Consider the following 12483-nt stretch of genomic DNA (forward strand, 5'->3'; position numbering starts at 1 on the left):
ACTTAATTTTCACTTTAAGCTTTAGAATATGTACTTCGGCTTCATGTTTTAATATTATGCATGTTTGCTTAAATAAAGATTATTATGCAAAATAAAGTATTATACACATAATTTTTAGATTACTTAGCATTAAAAACACAGTAGAAAAGTGTGGGATACCATACTATATGATAGAGGCAGTCATCTTTAAATTCATTATGTTTGTGTCAAATGTTATGCATAATTCATTAAATTCTATAAAGACACACAGTTTAAATAACAGCAATAAAATATTTACAACCAACAAGGGCCAATAAATACGGACCAAAACTATACTTTGCAAAGAAATGTACAGCATAAAGTAAAGTCTTATAACAGCAAAGCCACAATAAGCAAAATTTTTGGTATAGCTGCTTGAATCCCATGAGCTTGAACTACCAGATATATTTGGAAAATCTACAAGGCTCACAGAGATCAACAAATATTACTGACATACTTCTAACATATACTAACTAATCAAAACCACAGTCTCCTTCAAGTGCTGGTTGAACATGAGTGAACTATAATTTGCAGGGGCTGACAAATCAAGTTCGTGGTAACATACAGCAAAGAAATTCTAAGACATTAACTAAAAACACTGCTAATTTACTAGGAAAGTAAAACAAACTTTAAATGGTGTGGATTGATGTCTCTTCATTCTTCATCAAGATATGTACAAGCTCATAGTTTAAAATGAAAGTTATGGTTGGAATGTAACACGAAACTTAGGAAAATTAATTCCAATGGTTTCAATACATGATATGCAGAACACAAGATGCTAGTAATGTAACAGACATATGTGAACAAGTAGTTACTATAGGATTCTGACGATGGTGCATAACACGCAGAGATATTGGGTTTTTGGACTTCATCCATCGTCCTGGGTTTTAAGATAACTAAGAAAAAAACATGACGTTTCGGAAACTGGATCTGTTTCCGTCCTCAGGTGAGGTAAAACACCTATTCTGTTGGGTCCAGTGATTGAGGCTAGCTCTTTCTAAGGGACCCAACAGAATAGGTGTTTTCCTTCACCTGAGGACGGAAACAGATCCAGTTTCCGAAACATCATGTTTTTTTCTCAGTTATCTTAAAAACCAGGACGATGGATAAAGTCCAAAAAACCCAATATCTCTATATGTGAACAAGACAGTATGCATACAAGCATTTAAATGTTCCTTCTGCTGAAGTTCAGATTCTTTCTTCAACACCAGACAAATTACAAAAACTACATCACAAAAGTTTTCACTATCTTTTCTTACACATACTTCCAAAAATATGTATTTTTTAAATCTGAAATAAAAAAAAGCACATTCTTCAGTTGAAATGCTGACAACACAAAAAATAATGTGTCCAAACATTCCATTCACAATTTAAATACAAATTAATTATGTGTATAATTAAGAGCTGCATGTACATAACAAAGCATTTCAGTTTCATTTTAGTTCAGGTTATAGTATAGACTGAGTTAGGAGTTTGGTTCTTGGCACCATCAGCTGTATAGCCTTGCTGTCAGCTTCATGCTGGCAACACTGCCTCTAACATTAATCATACTTCCCTAGAGCATCCTGCAGTTTAGCAACAATCTGTAACATGTAAAATATGTGATTAGAATAACATTCTTACTACTTTGCTGTAGCATACTGATTCCTTCTGGTTAAAATTGGAACACACACAAAGAAGAAATGTGTCAAAACATGTTAACACTTGGTGGCCGATAAATTGCACATAAATGTGCTCTACACACTTTCATTAAATACTTCACTGTTTTAACATAACCTCTAGAACACAGAGATTAATGGCTGTGGGTATCCCTTGTGCTCACCACAGGACACCCTCTGCAAAAGTTGGCACAAACTTTGCCTACAAGCAGCAGTTCCTCAGTCAGTATAATTAACCTTGCAGACTAAAAAAAAAAACATATTCACGAGTTGTGNACACAGATTCAAGAGTTGTGTGGCACCTGTACCCTTGGGTCTCTTTGTTCTTACCACAAGACACCCTCAATCTGCAACAGGGGCACTAACTTTGCAGACAAGCAGCAGTCCCTCGGTCGGTATAATTGCCTTACAGACTGAAAAACCACATATTCATGAGTTGTGTAACACCTGTCCCATTGGGTCTCTTTGTGGTTACCACAAGACACCCTCAATCTGCAAAAGTTGGTACTAACTTTGCTGACAAACAGCAGTCCCTCAGTCAGCACAATTCCCTTGCAGATTAAAGAACCACACAGTCACACGTTATGTGACACCTGTTCTGTTGGGCCTCCTTGAAAGACATAGCCTCAATCACTGGACAACCAACCTTACAAAGCACAAAGGTTATAAATACCTGAGACCAGGCTAAGTCCATGAGAGCTAATAAGAAAAATATACATTACAAATTGTTCCAAACATGTACAAGTGTGGAACCAGGATAGATAGAGCTGCAGAAATATATGTCACAAAACCTAATAACCAGGTCCATGGCCCCATGGCATGGAATAGAAAGGAGAACTAGTAAAAAACTAATAGTGTTACCTAGCGTCAACAATGGAGTAAATCACGTCTAACTAATTTAGAACCTAATAGAAATCAATAAAAACATATATCACATCATACAGATCTTCTATGTGAATTGGTGACTTCATTGCTGATAATGGGGATCCAAATGGGAGAAAAGTCCAAACTGGGTTGGCCAAGCATGCCATATCTCCACAACCTGTTACAGGGTTTGCCTTACCTTTACAACTATGTAATGTTGAATGAGATACTGGAAGCATCACTAAGTGACAATATGAACAAGAACGACAACTGCAACTGAGCAACCCAAATCTTCATGAGTACATATTCTTGTGAAAGTGCAAGTCCACAGTGACGTATATAATTTACATACCTTTTGATAGAATGAAATCTGTTCTTTGAGGTAGTTCTGCATAGCTAGTCTGAAGTCAATGGCTCTTTCACTGTGAAAGTGGTTAATCTCTGCAAGGAGTGCATACGAAATCACATCAGTACGCCGTACTACATCTGACAACTGTGATGATTCCATCTTGTGGTCAGCAGCTAACTTTTCGCATTCCCTACGCTTCTGAAGTGAACCCTACAAAAATTAAAAATAAGACTATTTATGACAAGTATTAATATTGTGTACGCATACATGAAGTAATACCACCAATGACAAACTGGGGGAACACTTTAGTTGGTTATTACAAAGAAAGAAATATATTAATAGCTGTGGTAGTTATGTAATTCATATGGAAGTGACTGGTAAGAACGCGAACATATTAAAGAATGAAGAAAGCAGTCTTCTGGGACGTGGCACCGTATAGATGTGGTGTTAACTGACGTTTCGGAGGAACTTTTCGCCTTCATCTTCAGTGTAGAAGGAAAAATAAGAAAATCCACAAATGAAGAGACAGTGAGAACAGGTGCAAGTAGCAAGCAGCGATGGGACAAGTGTGTCAATGTTGGTGGAGGATATGTCGAGATACAAATATTTTTTCTAGGTTTAAATATCACATGTTTTATGTTTTATATCCATCTGTGATCTATTTACTGACTCTCCCACATATACAGGGTGATTCACGAAGTTTTATCGCCACTTAGGGAGGGTATTCCTGAGGTAATTTGGAACAAAAATTAATATACTAATGGTATACAACTCATAATTAAAGAGATACAGTAATTTGAAAACTGGCGAAAAATCTTTTTTTCTTCGAATTTCAGTCAAAACAAATTAGAAATACAATACAAACACTTTTTAAATCGTTAATGTTTTAGGAAAGAAGCATTCTAAAACCAATTTTTTTTTTCAATTTCTTAATTTTGCATTGTGCAACATTTTTCATTGATTTTGTGTTACAAAATTACATTATTTTCAGCATCCCATTCTGTAAACATACCAATGGTTGCATATCACACCCTTCTATCAATCTGTTTCCTTTAAACTGTAGTGCTTTAGAAGACAACTGGATTTACATAAGATTTTCAAAAATGTCTCCCTGCATGTCAACACAATGCGTCGCACGTGTATGAACCGCTCTGCCTCCCTACCTACGTGCAACATTCAAACCGGTCTACCTTATCTGCTGACATAGCTGACTGGAACGTATGGTTGCCCACGCTGAAGCACAGCGCTGCATTCACAATGATGCACTTCGAAAATCTACTGTTACTCCATAACTACTGAAAATCGACCACAAGTTTATAAGGAAATTTTGCAGGAAATAACCCCAGGAATATGTACCATAAGCCGGGGTAAAACTTCGTGAATCACCCTGTATAACACATATCCCTTGTTATGTAATATTCAAAATTGCTCATTTCAAACTTCTTAGGCCCAAAAGGTTTCCTAAGGCCTTTGTTTAAAAACACTTGTAATTTATGTTCTTCCCTCAAGGTAAGATTATGTTTCATACCCATTCCAAACAAATGATAAAACTGCTCTGAAAATCCTGAACTTCAGCATTTTGGAAAATGGATGGGCTAGTAACAGTTACTGGAGAGGAAAAAAATAATAATGTGATGCATTGCACTATGGAGGACATCCCCCCCCCGTGGTGACGTGGCAGAGGAGCGGCTGTGTCAGGCAACCATTGCCGCGGTTACTGCACAGCAGGAAACAACTCTAGACAGCCTTGCCCAGCAACACCTGTAAACAGGCGACGTGGCAACAGGGAAGCAAGGCGCTTTCCGTTGTCTGGCTGTGGGCTTATAAGAGAACTGCACAGCCGCCGGAGTGAGTTAAAATGTAGCACCCACCGAAGACAGTTGAATTGGAACAGTCGCCAAGCTCAGTTGTAGTGAGCGAACTGTGAATGTGGGAAGAAGAACCGGAAACTTGGTTACAAGTTATTATAGTGTGCGATAACTGAGAAGTCAGCCAGTGAAGACATATCATGTGACTTCAAGATTTTGTGTGTACCATAGAACAGTTATCTTGGGAGTGTGTAATTCAGAGAGACTTGGAGACTTGGATAGCTCCCGCGTTATAAATACGTGAAGACTACTGAAGACAGAGTGAATAGATTACTGTGTAGGGTTTATAAAGTGTGTAAACCCGCAGCAGTGTTATAATTAATTGTAGCCAAGACTTATAGGTTGCTAAATAAACCAATGAACAATCTGAACGGCGTCTTCAGTAGCAAGACACGCTACAACAACAATGATAATAATAATAATAATAATAATAAAAGCCATTCCAGACCATACTCTTCCCCTGATATCTCATTTCCATTTGTCTGTGTCACCCCCAGGTACTTGTGTCCTAAATACAGAGAGGAAGCAAACAGGCAGAGGTTTCATGTATTCTTAACCGTGGCATCAGATGGAAATGAGTGGTCAATTTCACATTCTGATGGTCTTCATACAAAGGGACTGAGTTCTTTGTATCAACAGGCAGGAGGCTAGGTGGCACCCAAACTCTTATAACATAACTTTTCTCTAATGAAAATGGGGCTAGACCATGCAATAATTATTAACCCGTAAGTTCAACAGCAGCATAATGGCCCAAACAAGATTACTTCAGATTTAGGTTTCAGTAGATGTCAGTAAAAGTCTCCGATATATGAAGAATGTCAGGGAGCAGACCTCATGCTGGTTAAGATACTGAATCAGTGTAAATGCTCAGGCCTCCATGGTAATGGCTATTCATGTCATGGTCTGCTGGGTTGTGACGCCATGAAGTTGTGTCGGCACAGACTACTGTTTATTCATGTCATGGTCTGCTGGGTTGTGACGCCATGAAGTTGTGTCAGTGCAGACTACTGTTTATTCATGTCGTGGTCTGCTGGGTTGTGACGCCATGAAGTTGTGTCAGTGCAGACTACTGTTTATTCATGTCGTGGTCTGCTGGGTTGTGACGCCATGAAGTTGTGTCAGTGCAGACTACTGTTTATTCATGTCGTGGTCTGCTGGGTTGTGACGCCATGAAGTTGTGTCAGTGCAGACTACTGTTTATTCATGTCGTGGTCTGCTGGGTTGTGACGCCATGAAGTTGTGTCAGTGCAGACTACTGTTTATTCATGTCGTGGTCTGCTGGGTTGTGACGCCATGAAGTTGTGTCAGTGCAGACTACTGTTTATTCATGTCGTGGTCTGCTGGGTTGTGACGCCATGAAGTTGTGTCAGTGCAGACTACTGTTTATTCATGTCGTGGTCTGCTGGGTTGTGACGCCATGAAGTTGTGTCAGTGCAGACTACTGTTTATTCATGTCGTGGTCTGCTGGGTTGTGACGCCATGAAGTTGTGTCAGTGCAGACTACTGTTTATTCATGTCGTGGTCTGCTGGGTTGTGACGCCATGAAGTTGTGTCAGTGCAGACTACTGTTTATTCATGTCGTGGTCTGCTGGGTTGTGACGCCATGAAGTTGTGTCAGTGCAGACTACTGTTTATTCATGTCGTGGTCTGCTGGGTTGTGACGCCATGAAGTTGTGTCAGTGCAGACTACTGTTTATTCATGTCGTGGTCTGCTGGGTTGTGACGCCATGAAGTTGTGTCAGTGCAGACTACTGTTTATTCATGTCGTGGTCTGCTGGGTTGTGACGCCATGAAGTTGTGTCAGTGCAGACTACTGTTTATTCATGTCGTGGTCTGCTGGGTTGTGACGCCATGAAGTTGTGTCAGTGCAGACTACTGTTTATTCATGTCGTGGTCTGCTGGGTTGTGACGCCATGAAGTTGTGTCAGTGCAGACTACTGTTTATTCATGTCGTGGTCTGCTGGGTTGTGACGCCATGAAGTTGTGTCAGTGCAGACTACTGTTTATTCATGTCGTGGTCTGCTGGGTTGTGACGCCATGAAGTTGTGTCAGTGCAGACTACTGTTTATTCATGTCGTGGTCTGCTGGGTTGTGACGCCATGAAGTTGTGTCAGTGCAGACTACTGTTTATTCATGTCGTGGTCTGCTGGGTTGTGACGCCATGAAGTTGTGTCAGTGCAGACTACTGTTTATTCATGTCGTGGTCTGCTGGGTTGTGACGCCATGAAGTTGTGTCAGTGCAGACTACTGTTTATTCATGTCGTGGTCTGCTGGGTTGTGACGCCATGAAGTTGTGTCAGTGCAGACTACTGTTTATTCATGTCGTGGTCTGCTGGGTTGTGACGCCATGAAGTTGTGTCAGTGCAGACTACTGTTTATTCATGTCGTGGTCTGCTGGGTTGTGACGCCATGAAGTTGTGTCAGTGCAGACTACTGTTTATTCATGTCGTGGTCTGCTGGGTTGTGACGCCATGAAGTTGTGTCAGTGCAGACTACTGTTTATTCATGTCGTGGTCTGCTGGGTTGTGACGCCATGAAGTTGTGTCAGTGCAGACTACTGTTTATTCATGTCGTGGTCTGCTGGGTTGTGACGCCATGAAGTTGTGTCAGTGCAGACTACTGTTTATTCATGTCGTGGTCTGCTGGGTTGTGACGCCATGAAGTTGTGTCAGTGCAGACTACTGTTTATTCATGTCGTGGTCTGCTGGGTTGTGACGCCATGAAGTTGTGTCAGTGCAGACTACTGTTTATTCATGTCGTGGTCTGCTGGGTTGTGACGCCATGAAGTTGTGTCAGTGCAGACTACTGTTTATTCATGTCGTGGTCTGCTGGGTTGTGACGCCATGAAGTTGTGTCAGTGCAGACTACTGTTTATTCATGTCGTGGTCTGCTGGGTTGTGACGCCATGAAGTTGTGTCAGTGCAGACTACTGTTTATTCATGTCGTGGTCTGCTGGGTTGTGACGCCATGAAGTTGTGTCAGTGCAGACTACTGTTTATTCATGTCGTGGTCTGCTGGGTTGTGACGCCATGAAGTTGTGTCAGTGCAGACTACTGTTTATTCATGTCGTGGTCTGCTGGGTTGTGACGCCATGAAGTTGTGTCAGTGCAGACTACTGTTTATTCATGTCGTGGTCTGCTGGGTTGTGACACCATGAAGTTGTGTCGGTGCAGACTACTGTTTTGGGACAAAATGCTGCATCCATTTTCAGAGACAAAGTGTGCAGGGAAAGGGACTGGTTCGATTACATACAGGCAGTTTGCAAGTGACGAGGCACCTAAACAGAGTCTGACCCAGGGCCATGGGAGTGGGTAGGAAAGTGCACTCTCATGGGGCACACCATGCTGTTTGCTGTGGGTGGGAAATGATGCCATGATGACATGTTGTCAGTCTAGAGGACTACAATCTGACAATTGAGTGAATGTCTGTCTATGGACCTTTGTGATTTTATTCAGTTTTACCATGTGAATGCCATGACCACCTTACCCTTCATCCCAACCAATGACAAAGAACTTCATTATACAGCATCTGAATCTATGATAAATGATAGGGATGTCAATTGATGTGGAATTATACATGAATATGGATAGTGAATTATTCCTTTGGTTTAGGGTTTATTCAGTTGATCAACCACCTAACTAAATTCCTTCTTNGAGTGAATGTTTGTCTGTGGACCTTTCTGATTTTATTCAGTTTTACCATGTGAATGCCATGACCACCTTACCCTTCATCCCAACCAATGACAAAGAACTTCATTATACAGCATCTGAATCTATGATAAATGATAGGGATGTCAATTGATGTGGAATTATACATGAATATGGATAGTGAATTATTCCTTTGGTTTAGGGTTTATTCAGTTGATCAACCACCTAACTAAATTCCTTCTTAAACACTGTGCTACACAATGCCTCAGGCTTTAATACAAACTGTCATGCTTAAACGTCAACTACAATGGCAAGTTGCACTTCTAACTAAAACTTTTGACATTCTACAAGTAACAGTATCCAGCTGAACATTTTATATTGTTTCTGAAATGTCTCCCACAATTTTTGTAATCGATGAAATTCAGATATCTCAGTACTTGTGATTACTTTCAAATAATTTTACTACATCAAGAAAGGGTGTAATATATCAAAATGCTGGACTCATATTCACACTGAATTATTTCTCATAGTACCATACTGCACTGATTTAGCAGCATTAACTAACGTACCTAATAAATACTTCTGGGTCTCGATTGTGGCATGGATTAAGAGTAAAATATTTCACTTAAACAAGGATAAAACTGTTTTAAGATACACTAATTTCTAAGATCTTACAATATGAACTCTATATGCTACCATCTAACTAAAACTAACTAACTTCATGGAGCTGAACCCTTCTTCAGAGGCTGCCAATTGTGCAGCTACTCAAGAACTTCCCAGCAATTTACGGAACAAAAAAAAGTACATTACTGTGTTCACCAGAGCTCTCCACTGGTCCCTATCCTGAACAACATGGATCCAGTCCCTACAACCCCATCCTATCTCTCTAAGATCCACTTTAATATTAACCACATATGCTACCATCAGAAAATAAAATGGGAATACATTTCACTCACTTTATGTACTGTTAGGATATCAGGAAATGAAGAAATGATGCCTTTATACAAGTGAAGAACATCTGCTAATGGCTCCCAGTCTAACTTAGGCTGTTCTTCAAAGAGTTTTCCAATTTCATGGTATGTATTGCCTGTTACTCTGACAGCCTCCATTAAATTTTGTCTTGCACTCTCTGAAACATAAAAGTGATTATAAGCAACGACAAATACTGGGCATACAGGAAGAGGTTTGTGGGATGTCGATGTTCATTGAGACAACCACCTGAAGCTATAACAAATGTTCGTTGGGTTTAGAACACATATTACAAATGAGTGGGAGTGTGTCTGGAGAATACCGGCGGAGACTCCTTTTGTGGCGACTGGTCCAGTTTCAGGGACATTTGTCAAGCAGTGTCTTCTTGTAGCAACCTGACGTCCTTCTCTAGCTGCAGCGGCAAGTCTGGCTGGCTGGTGAAGTTGCGGTGTGTGCGCCGGTAGAATCAGCTGCCTACAGTGCGTGCACTGGCAGCCAGCTGTCTACTGCAGAGTTACGGCCAGTGGCGATTTCTTGACATCAGCGTAGCTATGATGGCAGTGACTGATGAAAGACTGATTCTGGTGTGCCCGAGGCCCGCAGCTTTATACTTATGTCACTAGGCGGCATGTGGACCAGTTGACGATGAAGCTGCGATGAGCGCTGATTGCATAGCGCTTGTGTTGGTGTCTAGGGAACCAGGCTGCAAGCAATGTATAAATATTGCTGCAATTGTGAGTGCTGATTGGATAGCGCTTGTGTTGGTGTCTAGGGAACCAGGCTGCAAGCAATGTATAAATATTGCTGCAATTGTGAGTGCTGATTGGATAGCGCTTGTGTTGGTGTCTAGGGAACCAGGCTGCAAGCAATGTATAAATATTGCTGCAATTGTGAGTGCTGATTGGATAGCGCTTGTGTTGGTGTCTAGGGAACCAGGCTGCAAGCAATGTATAAATATTGCTGCAATTGTGAGTGCTGATTGGATAGCGCTTGTGTTGGTGTCTAGGGAACCAGGCTGCAAGCAATGTATAAATATTGCTGCAATTGTGAGTGCTGATTGGATAGCGCTTGTGTTGGTGTCTAGGGAACCAGGCTGCAAGCAATGTATAAATATTGCTGCAATTGTGAGTGCTGATTGGATAGCGCTTGTGTTGGTGTCTAGGGAACCAGGCTGCAAGCAATGTATAAATATTGCTGCAATTGTGAGTGCTGATTGGATAGCGCTTGTGTTGGTGTCTAGGGAACCAGGCTGCAAGCAATGTATAAATATTGCTGCAATTGTGAGTGCTGATTGGATAGCGCTTGTGTTGGAGTCCAGAGGGCCAGGCTGCAAGTGATGTATAAATATTGCCTGTTTTCAGTGCACTGCAGGAATTGTCTGTTATGCACTGTGGGAGGTTCCCAAAGTTTCATCCCTTTGTTCGTGCCATCATTACCACCTGTTCTCAGAGTGGTACCCCATCCAGTGAGAAAATAAGATAGTAATACACTACTACGCAAATCTGACTGGATGTCCAATCTATGCATTAAGACATCTTGTTTACCTGTCATAACAGCTGTTGAAAATGGCCTCATTCAAAATACAAGTCATTTCCAAAGATAGAAATCATACATTCAGATCCCAGGGGCTCAACAACATAAATAATGCTGTTACACAAACAAGAGGAACCCGGTTCATTTTCATGAATGTTCATGTGACCAGTTGCCTCTGAGCATTCTTTATGTTAACGGTGGGCCACGCCATAACTCAGGGGGTTAGCTACTGGCTTCCCACCATGGCAGCCCGGGTTTGAACCCGTGTCTGTTCATTGGGATTTGTGGTGGACAAAGTGGAGCTGGGGCAGGTTTTAGCAGAGTACTTCAGTTTCCCCTGCCAATCTTCATTCTACCAACTGTTCCACAATCAGCATCGTCTATCATCTGGGGCTAGTACAATAGGCCAGTAGTGGCCATAGTACCTAGTGGACTCAGTCTCATCCCACTAAGAATAGTGGTGTACAGCCAAAATATATCATACTACTAAACAATTAATGAGAAATAACTGAATATTCTGAGTAGGACAGTGCACCTGACAATACCACAAAAAAATTCAATGCTGTCTGTGCAGGCTGGTTTTGACAAATAGTAATTAGTGGAGAAATAGGGCCATCACATTGCCAGATATGAACATGTCTGCTTTTATATGTGATGAAACTTGGAAGAGGAAGTTCAGAGAAATAATCGATGCTTTACAAACAAAATTCTGCAAGTCCATGATTTATTTAATCCGTCTTGCAGTGCATACACTCATTTATCTTCTTCTCTCCCTCGCACTACATGTTTCGGCATAATAATGCCATCTTCAGGTGCTTACTTATCCACGTCAAACCAGTTCATTGCATGCCATGTTCACACATTAAAATAACTAAAATATGTATCTATCATATACATTGTCAAACGTTAAAAATATTAAAATTGTTCAGGATACCACATCGCTACGTCGCCCCTCACTACGTCAGTCACGCCCATTCTCCTTTGTTGGAGCACTCCTTCACTATCTTGTGTGTTGTGCTTTTGTTGTGAGACACATACCCAGGAAGCCCAACAGTATAACACACGCAGTCGCAGGAGCACGACACAACAAAAGCACAACACACAAGATAGTGAAGGAGTGCTCCAACAAAGGAGAATGGGCGTGACTGACGTAGTCAGGGGCGACGTAGCAATGTGGTATCCTGAACAATTTTAATATTTTAACGTTTGACAATGTATATGATAGATACATATTTTAGTTATTTTAATGTGTGAACATGGCATGCAATGAACTGGTTTGACGTGGATAAGTAAGCACCTGAAGATGGCATTATTATGCCGAAACATGTAGTGCGAGGGAGAGAAGGAGTTAAATGAGTGTATGCACTGCAAGACGGATTAAATAAATCATGGACTTAAATCAGTGCAACAGGACGCTAAAATATAACATTAAAATTCTGCAATTTTATTTTAGAAATCACAGAGGGTGAGTTTAAATGTGTCAAAATCTGCTTGGTTGTTGGCTGACACCTTAATATGGCTACAAACAAAAGAATTAAATTCTCTGTAATTACTTAACCCACACTTTCTCAAATTTT

General features: G+C 40.9%; 1 protein-coding gene across 2 annotated transcripts in view; it reads right to left on the reverse strand.

Moving 5' to 3' along the window:
- Positions 1–1081: 1081 nt before the first annotated feature.
- LOC111871141 (sorting nexin lst-4) overlaps positions 1082–12483 on the reverse strand; it is a 36683-nt gene continuing 25281 nt past the window's right edge. For both annotated transcript variants that reach the window (XM_023864009.2, XM_023864008.2), the window contains exons 10-12: positions 9361–9533; positions 2893–3099; positions 1082–1601 (exon numbers count right to left, since the gene is read on the reverse strand). In XM_023864009.2, coding sequence (XP_023719777.1) covers positions 1560–1601; positions 2893–3099; positions 9361–9533 — 422 coding nt within the window. In that variant the 3' untranslated portion in view covers positions 1082–1559. The remainder of the gene's footprint in view (positions 1602–2892; positions 3100–9360; positions 9534–12483) is intronic.

Source organism: Cryptotermes secundus, unplaced genomic scaffold, assembly GCF_002891405.2.
Source record: "Cryptotermes secundus unplaced genomic scaffold, Csec_1.0 scaffold250, whole genome shotgun sequence".
NCBI lineage: Eukaryota > Metazoa > Arthropoda > Insecta > Blattodea > Kalotermitidae > Cryptotermes > Cryptotermes secundus.